The sequence below is a fragment of the Emydura macquarii genome, unplaced genomic scaffold (genome assembly GCF_026122565.2).
Source record: "Emydura macquarii macquarii isolate MOO-44397 ecotype Brisbane River unplaced genomic scaffold, CSIRO-AGI_Emac_v2 contig_3390, whole genome shotgun sequence".
NCBI lineage: Eukaryota > Metazoa > Chordata > Testudines > Chelidae > Emydura > Emydura macquarii.
In genome coordinates this window covers 8,876,786-8,895,575 of record NW_027133527.1, presented here as the reverse complement: position 1 = coordinate 8,895,575, position 18,790 = coordinate 8,876,786, and the positions used below count along the sequence as shown (strand labels likewise).

The 18,790-nt window shown below is 42.9% G+C and overlaps 1 protein-coding gene across 4 annotated transcripts in view; it reads right to left on the bottom strand.

Moving 5' to 3' along the window:
* The window catches only part of UNKL (unk like zinc finger), a 133,423-nt gene that overhangs the window by 27,813 nt on the left and 86,820 nt on the right, over positions 1-18,790 (bottom strand). For all 4 annotated transcript variants that reach the window (XM_067534363.1, XM_067534364.1, XM_067534365.1 and 1 more), the window contains one exon: positions 10,775-10,952. In XM_067534363.1, the coding sequence (XP_067390464.1) occupies positions 10,775-10,952 (178 nt within the window). The remainder of the gene's footprint in view (positions 1-10,774; positions 10,953-18,790) is intronic.

Sequence of the window (18,790 nt, the reverse complement as noted above, 5' to 3'; positions counted from 1 at the left end):
GGGGTGCCCAAGGGCACCCGTCAGCTCGATGGAATTGAGGAGCGCCACTGTATCGTGAGAGTGGGTTACAATGAGAGGCCAGGGAAATGACATCCTTCTGGTCACTGTCAGACTTGTCACGGGGTAAGAATGGCACAGACAGGGGTATTGGTGCTACACAGCCTGGTACCAAGGGCAATTCCGGGTGCCAAGATGTGCTCAGTACTGGGGCCCCGGTACCGAGTAATAGAGATTGCGGTTCTTCCCCAACCAGGGACCAACCAGGTCTCTAGGGTAGTGAAACTCTTTCAGTACTGTTGGCTCACTTGGTGCTACAGAGGCATGTCCATGGTACATTGTCGGTACCGATAGTTGGGAAGGTGCAGAGCATTCCCTAGATGAGAGCTTTGTCGCACCTGATACTGAAGGTTTTCTCGCTGCTGCGCCTTTAGAGGCAGTACGATATTTGTCTTTGTCCTTAGAGGGAGGTACGCTGCCTCAGAGTCTGAGCCCCTGGCGTCTCTAGGAGGTGTGGCAGAGTTCATAACAGAGGCATCCTGATGCTTCTGTGTTCCGCGGGTGGCTGATTGCCAGCCAGATGGGTTCCCCAGTTCAAACAACTCAGTTTGAGGGCTTGGAGCCCTTTTTCTCAAGCCTTTATGGGGGGAATCTGCTGGTTTTTTCCATGACTCTACCCACTTGGAAGTTGAAGGTTCTGGGCATGAGGTTGTGGAATCTCCATCCTTAGAGGTTTTAAAGGCCTAGCTTGACAAAGCCCTCCCTGGGATGCTTGAGTTGGGGTTGGTCCTGCTTTGAGCCTGGGGTTGAACTAGATGACCTCCTGAGGTCCCTTCCAACCCTAATCTTCTGTGATTCTATGAAGAAGTGACTTCTATGAAGAGATGACTGCCTCTGTGGATGTGGGGAAAGCAGTGGACATGATATATCTTGACTTTAGTAAAGCTTTTGTTACAGTCTCCCACAGTATTTTTATCAGCAAGTTAAAGAAGTATGGGTTGGATGAATGGACTAAAAAATGGATAGAGAGCTGGCTAGATCATCGGGCTCAATGGGTAGTGATCAATGGCTCCATGTCTAGCTGGCAGCTGGTAACAAATGGAGTGCCCCAGGGGTCGGTCCTGGGGCAGGTTTTGTTCAACATCTTCATTAATGATCTGGAGGATGGGGTAGATTGCAACCTCAGCAAGTTTGCAGATGACACTAAGCTAGGGGGAGTGGTAAATACCCTGGAAGGTAGGAATAGGATACAGAGTGACCTAGACAAATTGGAGGATTGAAAAAAAAATCTGATGAGGTTCAACAAGGACAAGTGCAGAGTCCTGCACTTAGGTTGGAAGAATCCCATGCACAGCTATAGACTGGGGACCGACGGGCTAGGCAGCAGTTCTGCAGAAAAGGACCTGGAGGTTACAGTGGATAAGAAGCTGAATATGAGTCAGCAGCGTGCCCCGGTTGCCAAAAAGGCTAATAGCATATTGGGCTGCATTAGTAGAAGCATTGCCAGTAGATCGAGGGAAGTGATTATTCCCCTCTATTCGGCATTGGTGAGACCGCATTTGGAGTATTGTGTCCAATTTTGGGCCCCCCACTACAAAAAGGATGTGGACAAGTTGGAGAGAGTCCAGAAGAGGGCAACAAAGATTATTAGGGGGCTGGAACACAAGACTTATGAGGAGAAGCTGAGGGAACTAGGCTTGTTTAGTCTGCAAAAGAGAAGAATGAGGGGGGATTTGATAGCAGCCTTTAACTACCTGAAAGGGGGTTCCAGGGAGGATGGAGCTAGGCTGTAGCAATGGTCTGAAGTTGCAGTGGGTGAGGTCTAGGTTGGATATTAGGAAAAAGTTTTTCACTGGGAGGGTGGTGAAGCACTGGAATGGGTTACCTAGGGAGATGATGGAATCTCCATCTTTAGAGGTTTTTAAGCTGCGGCCTGACAAAACCCTGGCTGGGATGATTTAGCTGAGGTTAGTCCTGCTTTGAGCAGGGGATTGGACTAGATGACCTCCTGAGGTCCCTTCCAACTCTAATATTCTATGATTCTATGAGCTAGGGTCACACCAGCTAATGGCAGAGAGAGCACTTCTGAGGGATATGGGATTCTCCCAGGCACTGGACACAGTGACAGTGTTTTTCCATTACAGGAATCAACTCCTTGCAGGAGAGGCACCTCTTGAAGCCAGGCGAGCCAGGCATGCCCCTAGGAGGGGGGTGGGCTACCACCCTCTAGCAATGAGGAATGAAGAAAAAAATTCTTTCTTCTTCTTTTCTTTTTTAAACTGAAAGAACTTAGAGAGTCTTGGAAAAAACCCCAGGCATAGAGGGAAATGTAAACTAAAGTTTTGTCTACACTTACAAGCTTACAGTGGCGCAGCTGTACTGATACAGCTGTACTGCTGTAAGAGCGGTAGAGTTCTCCTGTCGACATAATAAAACCAGCTCAATGAGCGGCAGTAGCTAGGTCCACAGAAGAGCGTCTCCTTCCAACATAGTGCTGTGCATGCAAGTGCTTATGCTGGCAAAACTTATGTCCCTCAGTAGGGACTGCTCAGTAGGGATCCCCCCCACTGCTGAACGACAAAATTTTCCCCCGACATAAGTGTTAGCACAAACATGGCCTAACTTTCTTTTTCTTCCTCTTTTTTTTTTTATCTCAATGGGGTAAAAAGGAAACACTAACTATTAAGGAGAACCAAAGAACCAAAAACAGCTACTACTTATGCTAATGATGCAGATAAGGAAGAGACAACTGCTCCCTCCGATGGAAGCCAAAGGGGGGCGAGCAGGAACTGAGGGGGGTTCACCCAAGCAATGCTAAATAGCCTCAAGGCAGACCATGAGGGAGGGAGAGTGCATGTGCAGGCTGAACAGACACTGGGCTGCCTAAAATCTCTGATCAGAAACGCAAGCGTGCAGATACACCTACAGTGGAGCACCCATAGGGACACATTTCTTGAAGAAGTTAGTTGTTTTTCCCATCTGCATTTTGTGTGAGAATGGACTGTCAGAGCTCCCCTTACACTTAGTCCTGGCTGACTGGGTTTCAGGCCAAGAAAAAGAACAGCAACTGGTCCTCAGAAGTTTTATCCCCTTACCTGAGGGGTGGACGCAAGACATGATTCAGAACAGGCCCTGTCACAAGTCAGACTATATCATAAAGGTCCCTTCTGGCCTTAAAAATATATGAATCTACAGAAAAGAGAAAGCAGTAGGCCAAGAGAGGCTGGTGCTCTGGTACCGGGGGGAAGCCTGTCTGGCAAAACAAACTGGGAAAGAAGAGGAGTCTGGGGCTTTTATAATTACTGGCTCCTTTCTCTTTCAGGGACACACAGGAAAAAATAGCACTTAAAATAGCAGGTGGTGTCTGCTGCACGAAGACTGAGCATGGGAAGAAAAATCCCTGAAGAACAAGATAGGGTCCAGAGGGCCTCACCAGCCTGCTGAACAATGGACTTTAATTACTCCTTAACTGAATAAACTCATGGGGATTTATATTGCTTGCATTATGGTTACTGGCCTGTGTTTTAGTCTTTGTCCCTTATGCTATAATAATGTTGTGACACAGTGGCCCATCTGTGGTTCACTGCTTTGTGTCAGCAACTCGTCAGGCTTCACATAGTCACTCATGCACTATATAATTAAAATTAGTAGTAATCAAGGTTTCCCAAAGCCATGTAGTTATAAGGCACGCAACTTGCCGGTGGGCACTGCACACTGACCAATATCTGTCATGCAAGAGAGCTTCTTTAACACAATACAATTGTCTGGTAGAGGGAGCAAATAACCCCATCTGCCCAGCAAGGGGAAAGAGTCATTTGAGATAAAGATGCCTGGGTCAATTACTGAGTGAAAGTGAGGAAGAGGATATGAGATGGGGAGAGTGCATTGGAAATGAGGTGATAGAGAATGTGAGGTATTGGTTGAATGAGAAGGGAAGAAGAACTAAAAGTATAGCTGGAATAAAGGTCATGGTCGAGTAAGGAGGAGGGAATGGAAGAGTCTGTGCTCACAGATTATAAACAAGCTCAGGCAGCCATTCATTTCTTTCTCTCTCTCTCTCTCTCACACACACACACACATACATAATAATGAGAGATTCTAAGAATTTCATGTGAATTATTTCTTCTGTGTAATTTCTGCTGATTGGGTTCTCCTCAGAATTTTTCTCATGCTTCAGTTTTCCGGACAACCTTCAACGTAATTAAATATGGTAAAGCACCATGCACAGCCATTATGCAGTATAAAACTAGATAACTATTAATAAAATTCATTTAAAAATCACAGTATAAAATGCTATACACAAAATAAATTCTTAAGCAGTACAGATCCTCCTCTATCAATTCAGAAGATCTTATCGATTCATGTAAATGATGATTAAAAAAAAAAAAGAAGAAGAAGAAGAAGAAGAAGAGAGACCTGTTTGAGTGAGATGCAGAGAGCTTCATTTGAGAACACAGATATAGGGCTCCATCTTACTCTCACATAGGCTTGAACTGTCACGTACCACAATGGGCTAGTTCTAACTCACTCTCTAAAGCAGTGATGCACAAACTTTTACAGTTTAACATATAAACAGCATCTGTCCACACACGCCCTCCATTATTGCACAGCCAAGGCTTCCTCAGCAGTAGAGGTTGGGCTGAAGGTGGAGCTGGGGGATGGAACTTGGGATGGGGGTGGAGCTGGGGCTATAGGAGGAGCTGGTCTGAGGGTGGAGAGGGAAGGAAGGCAGAGGTGGGCTGGGGCTGAGTGGGACCGGAAGCAGAGCAGGGCTGGAAACGTGGTGCTTACTCTCCGCTCCTCATGGAGGCTGGCCTAGGCCCTGCTGTGTACCCCCTCAAACATTCCTCCCCACACCCCTGGGGGGGGACACCCCAACGTTTGGGGACCTCTGCTCTGAAGCCAAAGAGAGTCCTTTCATTGACTTTAATAGGAGTTGACTTGGTTCCCAAAACAGCAGCATATATCACAGCACAATTTATTGCTGAATGCCTGTTATTTTGTTTTCTCACAGGTTTTATTCCCAAATATGTCTGAGTTCCTGACAGAGTTAAGAATAAAAATTTTGTGAATGATAATAATTAGGGAGCCTTTATCCCAACTTGCCTACAGTAATTCATAGATAAGAATGTAAACAAAATGTACATAAACTGGAGACTTCAAATGGGAGATTTAATTGTAAAAAATGATCCTTCTGACTGAATTTCTAATACAGAAATTTTAGAAGATGCAATCCAGTTTTGTTTAGAAACACACCCGGCTTTTCACATTTATTAGCTAACTAAAATAACAAAGCAATTTATAATCATAGCATGAATGTAACTTTCACAGCCCTGTTTTGCAGATAGTAAATACTCAGGAGGAATTGGATGGTTTCTAAAGGCTGAGATGTAAGCACTGGGTACTTGTCAGGGGAGTGCTGGTGCATTTTGCAGTTGAGAGGGTAAATCCCTTTATCCCTTTCAACTGCAAACCCATTGGACTTGGTGGAATTGAACAGAAACAGGAAGATTTGGGTGTTGGGCGAAAGAGGGGCATTATGAGGGATTTCATATTAGTTATACCAATGTAGGCAAGAGAGACTGAGCCCTCATGGAGAGTTCCAGTACAGAAAAATACACATCTTCACTAGCAGATGGCAATTTAATCTTGAGAGTGTTAAAGTTAACACTGTAATTATGTTGTATACTCAAAGAATTTGCCCTTTCAACATTTTAAGCAAGCTAACTGCTCAGTGGAAGTATCAAAGTACAGCAAAGCAACTAATAAAAAGGAGAATAGATAGCTGTTAAACACTTTGGGTTACTAAAAAGGAGGAGGCAACAAACTTAAAAATTAAAAAGGTAATTTTTATCTCATGTATAATTATGCTGTGGAAGTCACTTATGTATTAGTGAGGCTAACAGCTTAGAAAGGCTCTAAAAAGAAGGAAATGATTTATCTTACATTAACTTTGATTCTTCAAGATGTGCTGTCCATATCTATACTCCACTCTTGATGTGCATGCACCCTGTGATCTCGAGACCAGACTTTTTTGGATAACTATGCCATGTTCTGTACCAAAGGCACGAGTGGGCCCTACCACTCCTTAGTTCCTTTCTCAATACAGAATCCAGATATTAAGGGACTCCATAACAGTGGGGAAGGAGGGCGCATCTTGAAGAACCACAGTTACTGGAAGGTAAGTATATGTTGTATACTTACACTTTGAGTGATTTTCCATACATACTCCTCTCTTGGTGACTCACAAGTACTGACCTGATGAAAAGGAGGTGGGTGTTTGGAGTCTACCTATACAAAGATTGTAGCACAGCTCTACCAAAAGAAGCATCATACCTTGAGGCTTCAATCAGGGAACAGAGTTTTGTAAAGATATGGACTGAACCCTGCATATTTCTGAAATGCATATGCTTCCCAAGGAAGCCGCAAATGCTGCCTGAGCCCTATTGGAATGAATCCTAACCTGAGCTGGGGGAATCTGAACTGGCTAATGAAACTAGACGCGAATCAAAAGCATCTGGGTTGAAATAATGTGCCCCTTTAATCTGTCAGGAAATACCATAAAAAGTCTTGGGGAAACTAAATCTAGTCCTATGTGGATAGTACAAAAGTGCTCTAAAGACATCTAATGTATGTAAACTAGCCTCTCCCTGATTAGAATGTGGTTTGGCGAGTCGGGGGGAGAGAGGGGACCCAGCAAACGGATTTAGTTCAAAGGAAAATCGACAATTAGTTTATGCAAAAACTTGGGATGGGGGGGGGGGTGTCTCAGGGTGACTTTATCCTTACGGAATATTTATGAAGAATGCCTGCCATAAGTACCTATATTTCCCCAATTTTTTTTACTGTGTCTCTATTTCTAGTCAACAAAGAGTAGCCCAGGAACCTTTCAATGAATGCTGAGCATCATCCTTCTTTGTGCTAAAGAGTTCAGCATCCTCAAAGGGGAAGTCTTCAATTGTTGTCTGCATCTCCTTCAGCATGCCCAAAGACTAAAGCCAGGATGCTGTCCTCAGGGCAATGGAGGTTCTTCTAATGGACCATGTTGCAGTAGCAAAGTCCTATAATGTGGCCTGGAGAGCTATCTTGGGTCTGAGTTGCCCCTTGGAAATTAAAGACTTGAACTCCTCTTTCAATTCTTGAGGAAGTGCATAAGCAAAGTCTGAGAATTTACACCAGTTTAGATAATCATATCTTGATAGTGGTGCTTGGTAGTTAGCAATTCTTGATTGTAGACTGGCTGACAAATATTTCTTCCTTCTGAATAAATCAAGTTGCTTTGCCTCTGTCTTTCAGTATTGTGATGATTTGGGGAATCTACCTATAAACTTAATCTCATTATGTTATGAAATTGTTGTATCATATGACGCTTAAATGTGTGGTGTGTCATTCATGAATTAACAAGGTCTTTTGGAATATCTGGCACACCAGGGACAACGGTGGGCCATTGAACTTTGATGGTCACTTATTCAGGTGGAAACACCTATGAATAATAAAATAGCTGAAGCCTAGGGAAACCAATCTGACCACGTTTGTCTGACAAGGGCTAGGATCTGTGGTAGTGGGAAAATCTCCAGCAGTAGAAGAAAGGAAACAGGTGTTGGTGGTAGGACTTATAAGTTCAAGGGATTCCTAGAGCAGGAGAGGAGGAAGCTTTGGTCAGGAAACAAAGGCACGGTTTGTGTAGCAGAAGGGTCCTGTTTAAATGCAGAACCAGGTCAAAGGAAACTGACAGAGCATAGAGAGACACTCTCCATGATTCAGAGAAGCCATGTGCTGGAGTGTGATCCTGGACTCCTCAGAAACCTCTGTGCTAAGCCCAGAGAACACTCCAGAGATGTGAGAAAACTGGGGTAGGGAACTGCATGTAGGTGTTCCATTATTTTTGTCTAGATCTGTGTATCTTCTGAGCTAAGTGAAGAGTAACTATATTTGGAATCCTTTCCAAGGTTTTGGTGTGTGTCTATTTGCTTCTCATTAACACGTATATCTGAAGTTTGAAACTGTAAACCCAGAGTACCATGGGGTGGAACTCTGGGAAAGGATGCACTTAAGCTACTAGGGAAACTGAGGGGTCAACACTGGTCCTGGAGGCCTAGAGTAGCTGGGACGCAGAGCCCCCATTTTCTGAAGGGGTAACAGACAGTCTGTGCCTAGGAAATGTGCCAAGGAGGACAAGGGAAGGGATGGTACTACAGCCTACTTAGACCCAGGGCTTAAAAGCACATGGTCCCAGTGTGATATGACACAAATTCAGCAGCCTGGTGAGTATCCAAGCAGGGGAATCTCTAACAGGGCTCTATGTGACAGGGGTCATCTTTAGTTCACTCCTCTCATGGACTTCCATGACCGTGAGTGAACCCACTGCAGGGTAGGTATACAGATATTCAAATCCCAAGGATGGCACCTGGTACCTCCTGTGTGCGTTCTTAGAGGTCAGTACAACTGATGCCAGAGTCTGCCTCAGGTTCTTTGCTGGCTTTAACAAGGCTTCTTTAACAGGTAGCAACAGGCAACTAGGCATGAAGATATGTAGTATATCTATGACTTGTGGGCGCTTTTGTACTACTACTACAAGGTTTTCCAGAGAATCTGCTCTCCAGTAGAGCAAATATTGAAAGCTTTTATAATTGTCTAGTTGAGATGGTGTTGATGGGACCATGGTTTCGTCTGGGAACAAAGAGATAACAGTTGGTATAGTGTGTTTCATGGGAGGATGCTCCTCCTCTGGTAACTCCTCTGTATGATCAATTTGTTGGATGGAAACTTGAGCTACCCTATCTTCTCAAGAAGGAACAAGGGAGGTGGTCCTTACCCTTGACAAGGTGAAGAGAAAGGTGGTTTGGCATGGTATGAAGCCACAGATGTTCCAGTAACATGCCTTCATGGCCTTATAAGTAAAAGGATCTGAAGGCCAACGTGGTGGGTATCGAGAAGTATGTCTATCCCTGTAAGCCCTTCATATATCAGGCACATATGGAGTTAAAGGCCTCATGGATGATCCATAAAGCTCATCTGAATAGGACTATGGGGAAAAAACAGGGCATCCCTCTCAGGTATTTTTAGAATCAGATGAAGAGACAAAACACTCTTCATCCAAAGGAGTTACACTAACTGGGGGTCTCAGGAAGCACAAGGGAATGTGTCTTGCTCGGTGCCAAAGATGTGTTCAGTTCCTTGTAGCAGCGGTAGTCAGGGCCAAGGGAGAGATTTTCAGCAATGCAGACAGTAACAGAGACTCCGGCTCTGCTACTACTTGAAGGTCTCCTGGTACTGCAGGATTTCAGTGCCATTCAGTGACAAAAAAGAGGGTGCCATTAAAACCTGAGTAGGGGTTAATAGTGCTGGAGTGCCCAGCACCAAGGTAATTCAGCACTGACATAATTTGTGCTAAGTGAAATATCGATACTGCAGTACATAGGTAGTTACTCTTGGTCCCTGAGATGTGCCAAGAATCTGATACTCTACTCTCTCAGGTCTCCATTAGTACCTGATTTGGGCTGTAAAGTTCCCTTCGAGTGGGAGATATGAGCTGATTTCAACCTCTTTTTGGTCAGGTGAGCAGAATGAAATCAGTCTCTATGCTTTCCAGTGGAGTGTTGATCCTTTCTCTCCCTGTCCAAAAGTTTAGATGAAGGTCTCACAACCCTCCTCGAGTCTGTCGCCATAGCGATCTTAGAAGATGGGGCTTGGGAGAGAGTTGCTGATCTGGAGCTCATCGGGACAGTTTTGAACTTGGGCTTGAGGTCTATTGGGTCTTGCTTGCCCAGTCTGATGTGGGCCACACAGACCTACCTAACAGAAAAATTTGAGATGAGCCTCTCTTTGGGGCCTGTTTGAAAAGGATTTGCGAACACAGCATTTATTGGAGATCTGCCCCTCCCCAAGATAAAAGCAGCATTTCATGTGGTCACTGATGAACGGCACAGCCACTTTGCAGAGGAGCAGTTCTTTAACCCAGGAAACTTAGGTTCCATCATACCTAAGTCCTGGTACCAGGAAAAAATACTTTCCCTCAATAATCTGAAAATAAAAACAAAAACCAACAAATAAGCCCATATGCCAACAGGCAAAAACTACACTAACTAGAGTAAATATTCCTAATACTAAATGTTTACAAAAACAGACCTTGTGAGTGTGTCAAGACAGAGGCATTGCCAGCTACGGGTGGCAAAGAGGGATCTGAGTACAGTTGGGCACGCTCTATTCTTTATGCCCTCAGTACAGGGCATGAAGACATGAAGGGTGCATGTACACCCCCTTTGGACATTGCTGGCCAAAAGATTCCAATCTCGTGAGCATTAAGAAATGAATATGTAGGGACAATCACTCAAAGAAGGAATTCACATTTCTATTAATAGAACAGAATAATCAATTACACTTGCTGGAATAAAACTGTAAAATAATATCCTCATGTTTGAAGGTGTGAATGTATCATCAGCAGGAGTCAAGAAAATAACGCGTCTCCCAAAAGAGTACAATTATCAAAGTTTTATAACTTTCTAAATATTGGCTGCTGTCAGAGACATAATACCAGATTAAATGGTCCACTCATCTGTTCCAGGTTGATAATTCCTAAATTTCCATCAGAGAATTTACAAAAGCTGCTGATTTGGAAAAAATTAAATTCAAAAGTAGTAAATTTTAATTGCAGATAAGCAAATATTTAAAAACGTAATTGCCCTTTTCAGTATGCATTTTCTGAATATATATTAAAATAGAATAATCTTGAAAAAACTACAAAATGTGCAATAAAAGAGGAAATGCTCAGACTTACCTATAACTGATTCAACTGTATTACTGCCAGGGTAGAATGGGAGAGCTTTGGCACTGATAGCTGAGAGAGCTGTTGGGGATGAATTATCTGATCCAATACTGGAAGCCAGACTAGAAGTTATACTGGAGGTTATACTTGAAGCAAGTGGATTAACCACTGAAAAAACACTGAGATGGTTCTGTTTAAAAATATATAAATAAAATAAGCAAAATGCATTTGTAAACAAAATCATTAAAATCTTAAAAACAAAGATTTGGGAGGCATTATATAGGTTATTTAAATTTGCACAATAGAAGAATCTATGGAATTAATTAATTTCGGATCATGTTCCTGTGTATTTGGCAGCAAATGTGCTTGACACAGCTCGCACATTTCAACGGTCTGGAAATTGCTCCCAGAAAATAAATAAAACAAATAAATAAATATCTTACAAAGGCAGTTATATACAACAGGCTAAGCAGTTGGAGCCTGAAGAACAATTCCAAAAGAAAAAAATAATCCATGCAAGAGGTGATTAATGTCAGTTCTGTACTCCTGTATAAAAATTATCATAGAAATCTGAGGTGTAAAAGACCGAGGGCTTTAGCTTGTTTAATCCATTCCCTAGACATAAACATACAGACTCACAGACATATATATTACACACGTATGCATATATTCATATAAACATATATAGTATAATTTGTAATCTGTCAGTTCTAACCTTTTATCTGAACTTAATTGGTGTATTAAACTAGTGTCCAGATTAGCTAGCATAGTGTCAAAATATGACTGTACATAAGGTGCTTGTACACCTGTGGGGCTTGCCTCTAGCTAACCCTTGCTGACCCAAGGAGAGAAGTTAGGTCTTTGATTCAAGACAGTTTTTCCCCTACAAATTTATTAAATGTCACCATTTAACATTCTGAGCAGGAAAACTAAGTTTCAGAAAGTTTGGAGTAAGTTTGTGCAGAACCAATTTTTTTTGTCTCAATTTTAAAAATTAACAAAATATTACTATCAAGTTTCAGTGACAATGTATGGAACAGTAACTCATTGCATTGGTGCCTATGACTCAGGACCACTGAATTTGCATTAATACATTAGTTCTCTGCTGAAGCACTAACCTGATTTGTACCCTATCTTTGGCGGTTTCCAGTCTGATTTCAGACCCGGATATAGTATGGAAATGAGGCTGGTTGTAGAACCGATGAACAATTTTCTATATAGCAATGGACAAAGGCCAAATGTGCATGTTGATACTAGTAGATATTTTTGTAGTTTTCTGATGCTGTCCTTAAAGGGGTGCTGTTGACTTGTCTACAAGATCTTGCATGAGTAAATAGTGGTATATTATGCTGACCTCACTCGTTCCTTTTGGTTGCATCTCAAAGGGTTATACTCGGTAGTTGCATCTCCTTCTTGAAAGTTCTAAGTCTGCATTTCTAATGCACTACTCACTGTGATATCTAGCTCTTAACTGTGAAGTCTCTTAAATTCTTAGTTCAATCACATCTTTCATTCAACCTCTGATAGAAAGCTTGGAGAGACTGTTATATGCAGTGTAGCTGTACCTGTGTCAGTTTCAAAATATGAGAGAGACAAGGTGGCTGAGGTAATACCTTTTATAGGACCAACTTCTGTTTGTGAAATACTAGTGTGTGATGTCATCAATATGCTGATCTAGATCTACAACTTTGCTTCCCAAGTGCCCTGGTGTTTGAGTGAAACAAGTAGCCAGGTAATGAATGAGGTAGGGGATTGCAGGAAGAAAGGATGGTCTAGTGGTTAATGCAGTCGAATGTCACTCTGGAGAACTGGATTCTATCCATGCCTTTGCCTCAGAATTCCTACGTGACAGTGGGCAAATCATTTAAACCTAACACTTCACAGGTGTTCACTAATCGTTTTCTAGATGCCTAACTTGAGACCTAAGATTTTATTTACAAAAGTGCTCAACACTCGCAGCTGCAAATGAAGTCAATGGGAATTTTGAACCTATTCTCTGAAAAATCAGGGCACAGAAATCTCAAAATGGGCACCCAAAAATTGTATACACTTCTGAAATTAACGTCTCTATGCCTGATTTCCCCATCTATAAAATGGAAATAATAATACCAGCTTACCTCAAAGGGACATTGTGAAGATAAATTCATTAATGTTAGTGATGCATGGAGATGCTACAGTCAAGAAGGCCATAGAAAAGCCCAAGATGAAATTAATTATTCTGTATTCAGAGCATAGTTTGAATGGTGAGCAGTAAATACAGCATGGGGACCACACACTGAACATTGAGGATAAAACAAAATATTGAATATCTTATGATGCAGTATCATTCATCCTGTGCAGTGAATGAGAAAAAATAGTATGTAATCGTGTACTTCAAAACTGTATCATAACTAAGGATACTATTTGATCATGGAGGTCATGAATTCCTTGACTTTAACAGATCTTTGTGACTTCTTCGGCTCCGGCTTCAGTCCCCGCCATGACTATACCCTGATTTTGTACATTTTTACTATGACTGCTCTGAGAATTTTGCCTATTACCATGACAAAATCGTATCCATAATCATAATGCATATGCACAAGGGGGCAGAATTAAGAATGCACAGGCCACTTTAATTCTAGCATTTCCTAAATTTTGACTGATTTGCAATGTAGTTTTTTGTGTGTAATTGTATATAGAATGAGGTAGAACTACATTTACTACCTGATCCTGCAAACATGTACACAAGTGTTTCACTTACATGGGACAACTTATGTGCAAAGTTAACAGGATATGTCATGTGCATAAAGTTATCACATGTGTAACTGTTTGATAGATCAGGGCCTTAGTTTGCACCTTAACAGCAGCCCAGTATTTGAGATAACTCTTCTCTGCATACTAGTAGCTAAGCTAGCCTAGTATGCACATGCAATGCAGTCTTCCTTTCCTTAGAACATTGGTTAAAAGTACTAAAAGTACTAAACTAACATTGGTTAAAAATACTAAAATCCCCAATATTACACATGTGCAAAATAAAGTTTTCAGTGATTCATAACTCTGCCCAATGAAACCCAAAATTTCTAAAGAGGGTTATTTCCCTGCCAAATTTACACTTTCTAGCCCCAACTGTTTTGCTGCTAGCATGGTTTAAAAAAAAGTGTAATCACTTATTTTTAAGTGAGAAATATTTTCCCCACTTGTGGATTTAAATATGACTTAGCTGTTTCAGCACCAGCTTAAAAAAAATTATCTTTAGGAAGAGAGGAGACCTAGAAATTTCAGCCAGAAAGGGGAAGTATTAGAAAATTATGGGAAAATGAAAACAGGGTTTATAATAAGAATAATCAAGCAACGATTACCATTATAGTCACTAGCACTTCTAGTATTATTATGGACTGAATTAAACCTTGTCATCACTGGGTCAGTCATGGCCACTGCATTACAATCAAGATAAATGTAAAGAAGTCATTGTAATCAGATGGCTGGAACAGTAGTAGTAGCACACAAAAACATAGGCCCACGGCAAAGCTGAATAGAAGCTGAATCATGTGGCCCAAAGAATTTCAAATGCCAGGGCGAGGTTTTTGAGAGAGTGAGTGAGAAACAGCACAAGCGGAAGCAGTGAGAGAAAGTCAAGCAGACGGTCACAGCAGGCTGGTAATGTAGTCCTGAGAGAAAGCTAAGACAAAAAAGCTGGCTGGTGCAGAGTGCTGGCTGGAAAGACAAGCTCTGAACAGCAAACACAGGAACTGTCTCCTGCTGTTTGCTTCCTACTGTATTCAAGGAAACAGGACTTTGTACATTTTTTATAAATAAACAAAATTGAATCAAATATCTAATACTAATTTCTCCTCCTAACTGGAACAACCTACAAAGATTCCAAATTTTTGGCCAGCCACTTGGGTCAAAAGTGGTAACATTATATTCAACACTTTACATGTGAAAAATACTGTATAAACAAATCAACGATGCTACTGTTTCTCCAGGGCTTTGAAGATTAAACAGCTTTATAAATGTTAAATATTTATTAATTATTATTTATCTAGACTCTTATATGAAACCCACTACTGTGGAATGAGTGGCACCTCTCTGGCATCTGACTGATGGAGGAACAGGAGAATAAACTGAGGTTCTGTAGCCAGACTATACTGTAGGTTCACCTTCAGGGGTACTAAGAAAAATATATTAATACAGCTACCTATCCAGTCTGGATTCTGTCACAAAATCACAAATCCCCCCATTTCTAATTCTTAAGTTTCTGTCCATTTTTCCCCCTTCTTTTGGACACTGTATGAATGTTATTTTCATAGATTTTAAGGACATAAAGACTCATTGTGATCATCTGGTTTGACCTCCTGCATAACAAAGGTCACAGTGGTGGACGTGATATACCTTGACTTTAGCAAAACTTTTGATACGGTCTCTCACAGTATTCTTATCAGCAAGTTAAAGAAGTATGGGTTGGACGAATGGACTATAAAATGGATAGAGAGCTGGTTTGATCATCGGGCTCAATGGGTAGTGTTCAATGGCTCCATGTCTAGCTGGAAGCTGGTCACAAGCGGAGTGCCCCAGGGGTTGGTCCTGGGGCCAGTTTTGTTCAACATCTTCATTAATGATCTGGAGGATGGGGTAGATTGCACCCTCAGCAAGAATGAGGGGGGATTTGATAGCAGCCTTTAACTACCTGAAAGGGGGTTCCAGGGAGGATGGAGCTAGGCTGTTCTCAGTGGTGGCAGATGACAGAACAAGGACCAACGGTCTCAAGTTGCAGTGGGGGAGGTCTAGGTTGGACATTAGCAAAAAGTTTTTCACTAGGAGGGTGGTGAAGCACTAGAATGGGTTACTTAGGGAGACGGTGGAATCTCCATCTTTAGAGGTTTTTAAACTGCGGCTTGACAAAATCCTTGCTGGGATGATTTAGCTGAGGTTAGTCCTGCTTTGAGCAGGGGGTTGGACTAGATGACCTCCTGAGGTCCCTTCCAACTCTATGATTCTATGATGTGGCATGTCCAGGGTTACCCAGCAGGCTAGTGGCAGAGTCTGGAATAGAACCAAGTGTCCTGAATCTCAGTCCAGTGCTCCATCCACTAGGCCACACTCCTCTAAAGAGAAACAAGAGTTATTAAAAGTTGTGTTCATTTTCTGCTGTATATAAATGGTAGCAAAAATATTAAACCTCTCTTTTTACCTTCCTTTGCATGTTGTGTGACAACTAGCTGAGGGTCTGCTCACTTTTCTGAGGGTCAATCCTGTGCTCTGAGCACTGTGAAGGGAAAAGAAGATGGAGTCTCTGTTTCTGCTGAGAACTGATTTTAGAAATGGCTGTAAAAAGCCTGAGATGGAAAATGTCTTTTTAGTAGTTATTTAATTTTAGAATGTTCTGAAGAAATAAAATAGTTAAGAGGCCTAGACACCAGCAGGGATGGAATGCAGAGAAAGACCTTGTAACTTAGATAAGGAAAGTTGTATATACTTAGTTAGAAAAATTCATAGATAATGTTTTTTTTAGTATGCATGACCATGGAAACTGTGACGTATAAAGACTTGTTTGTATGAGCCTATAAAAAGCTGTTAGGTTTTTTATTAAGTTGTCGCCCCTTACGATTGAAGGGACTACCTTCTTTACGTAAAGAATAAACTCTGACTTTGCTAATCTGTTGTTTGGGTAATTCTGGACTATCCGCTGGGCAATGGACTTGTAAGTAAGGACCCCTGAGTTTGGGTTCTTCCACAGCACACACTCCTATATTCTTCTGAGGATATCCCCTCTATAATCCTTACCAGGATTTTGCAATAACCAATGAAGAGACTACCTCCAAAGAATCCTTCCCAGGTTTCACACTGAGCCCAGCTTGTCTTGAGATAGGATTTTGGGAGATTAGTGAGTGATGTATGTATATACAGTGCAATTATGATTATTATGTATCTCATCTAATCTCAGGACCATGATTAAAGAAGTATTTGGCATCTCTGGTGAGATAGGAGACAGCTTTTACTGAGAACACTTTATATGCTAGCCTGCAAAGTGGGGCCAGGTGTTTCCTTCGCCTCTGGGGGAGTTCATTGCCCTCTCTCTAGATAATGTCATACCACCTCTGCCAAAGATGACTTATCTCTTATTCTTGAAGAGATGCCTGAAATGCACTTTTTTTGGACTGCATCAATTTGCACTAAATGGCAGGTGCACAAATGCACAAACATTTCCAGAGAGGAGCACAGTTCAAAACAATGCATACATAATTCCATCAAGTGTATTTACTGTTGTTTTGTTTGGGAAGTGAGTTAATTCTTTTCCTAGTTATAGTTAAGAGATGAGATTTTTTTTCCATAGAAGTCTATTATACACCTTTCACAATACTGTCTCAGGGCTTGTCTATATGGGATGTTACTTCACAGCACAGCAAGACAGGGTGTGCCTCTGCAGCCCACCAGCTCGCCTGTAATGTCCCATGTGGACATTTCATCGGTGGCCACAACCACCAGCGATCACAGGGAGGGGTCAGTGTAGAAGTATTTGAACCCCTTGGCAGGCACATAATACTTCTTTTCCACCCATTTAGACGTAGAGGGTAGGGGTCTGCCATAGTGCCTTGGCCAACTTCACTACTTCCTCGTGTATTAGGAGAGACACCCTGGATGGAGCTGCTGTTGCCAGGATGCCAAATAGTTCATCCGCTGGCTCCTTAAATTCCTTGACCTTGAGGCCCAAATTGGTTGCCATGAGCTTCAGCAGCTCTTGGTGGGTTCTGAGATCATCTAAATGGGGCAGCCGTGGAGGGCCCCCACTACTGCCTCATTGGGCGAAGAAGAAGAGGAGGCTGGTAACTGAGGGGGGGCAGGGACCTCCTCCCTGCCTGGGGTAACCCCAGCTGGGCTGTCTGTGGGTGTCCCTTCTTGGTCAGACTCCACATCCAGGTCCGGTGCCTTGTCTGGGGCTATTGTGGGACCACAGTCTGCAGGAACCCCCAGTTCCAAAAGTGCAATGGTCCAGGCCACTGTCCTTGAGGCCATACCCCCATTGATGGTATCATGGAGAAACTGACTGCCTGGTTCGCAGACTGTTCTCTCAGAAAGATCATGTCCTCTACCTCCAAACCCAAGGAGCTGCTCCTGGGCAACATGGGGGCACCAACATCAATTGCTCCATCTGTGCCATACCATGAGCGCCTGTGCTCTGGTACTGGGGAGCAATGCCAGGAGCCTGAGTGCTGGGTGCCCTACAACCGTGTTTTGTCCTTTGGTTTTCTATAAGGACTTGGTGAGCGGTATTGGGACTCCGGAGATTCATGTTGAAAGTCTGCGGATCAGTGCCAAAGTCTTGTATATTGACAGCATTCTGGGGACTGGTGCTGTTGGTCTGGGGACTGGTGCCTAATGTCCGGAAACCAGTTCCTGACTTTTCGTGGTGCAGCTATGGGACTGGCATCACAGGTCTGGTGACCGCTGGTGCATTGGAGACTGGTGCCTTGGAGTTGGGGAATGCTGCGGAGGTTTTAGCACAGGTTTTCCTCCTCAATGAGGCCTCTGAGGGTGTAGCCAGCTCTCAGTGCATAAGCCTCTCTTTCCTGGGCATCAGTGGCACCAGGATCGCCAGGAGGTCCTTCACTGCCTGGAATGTCTCAGGTGTAGCAGGAACCATCAGATGCTGAGGACCCTTGCCGCTTCCTGGAGCTGGCGGTGAGTCTAGGATGGGGTTTACACCTGAATAGGCAGTGGGGATGAGTGGCCTGACACAGGTCCTACTGAAGCCCCCATACTCTCCTTAACTATCTTCAGTGCCAGCAAGTGTCCCTGTTCAGCATAGGCCTTCTTCACTCATTTCTTCAGCACCTGAGATGTTGATTGGTGCCAGGAAGACAACGGCACAGGGGGGGCACTCTGTGTCGACGCTGATGTGCTTGGCACCGAGTCCGACCTCAGTTCCGACGCCAGTCTGATTCCGTCAGAGCCATTAAGATGGCTCTAAGTCTGATGTCCCGATCCTTTTTAGTCCAAGGTCGGAAACTTTTACAGATCTTACACTTTTCCTGCATGTGAATCTCCTCT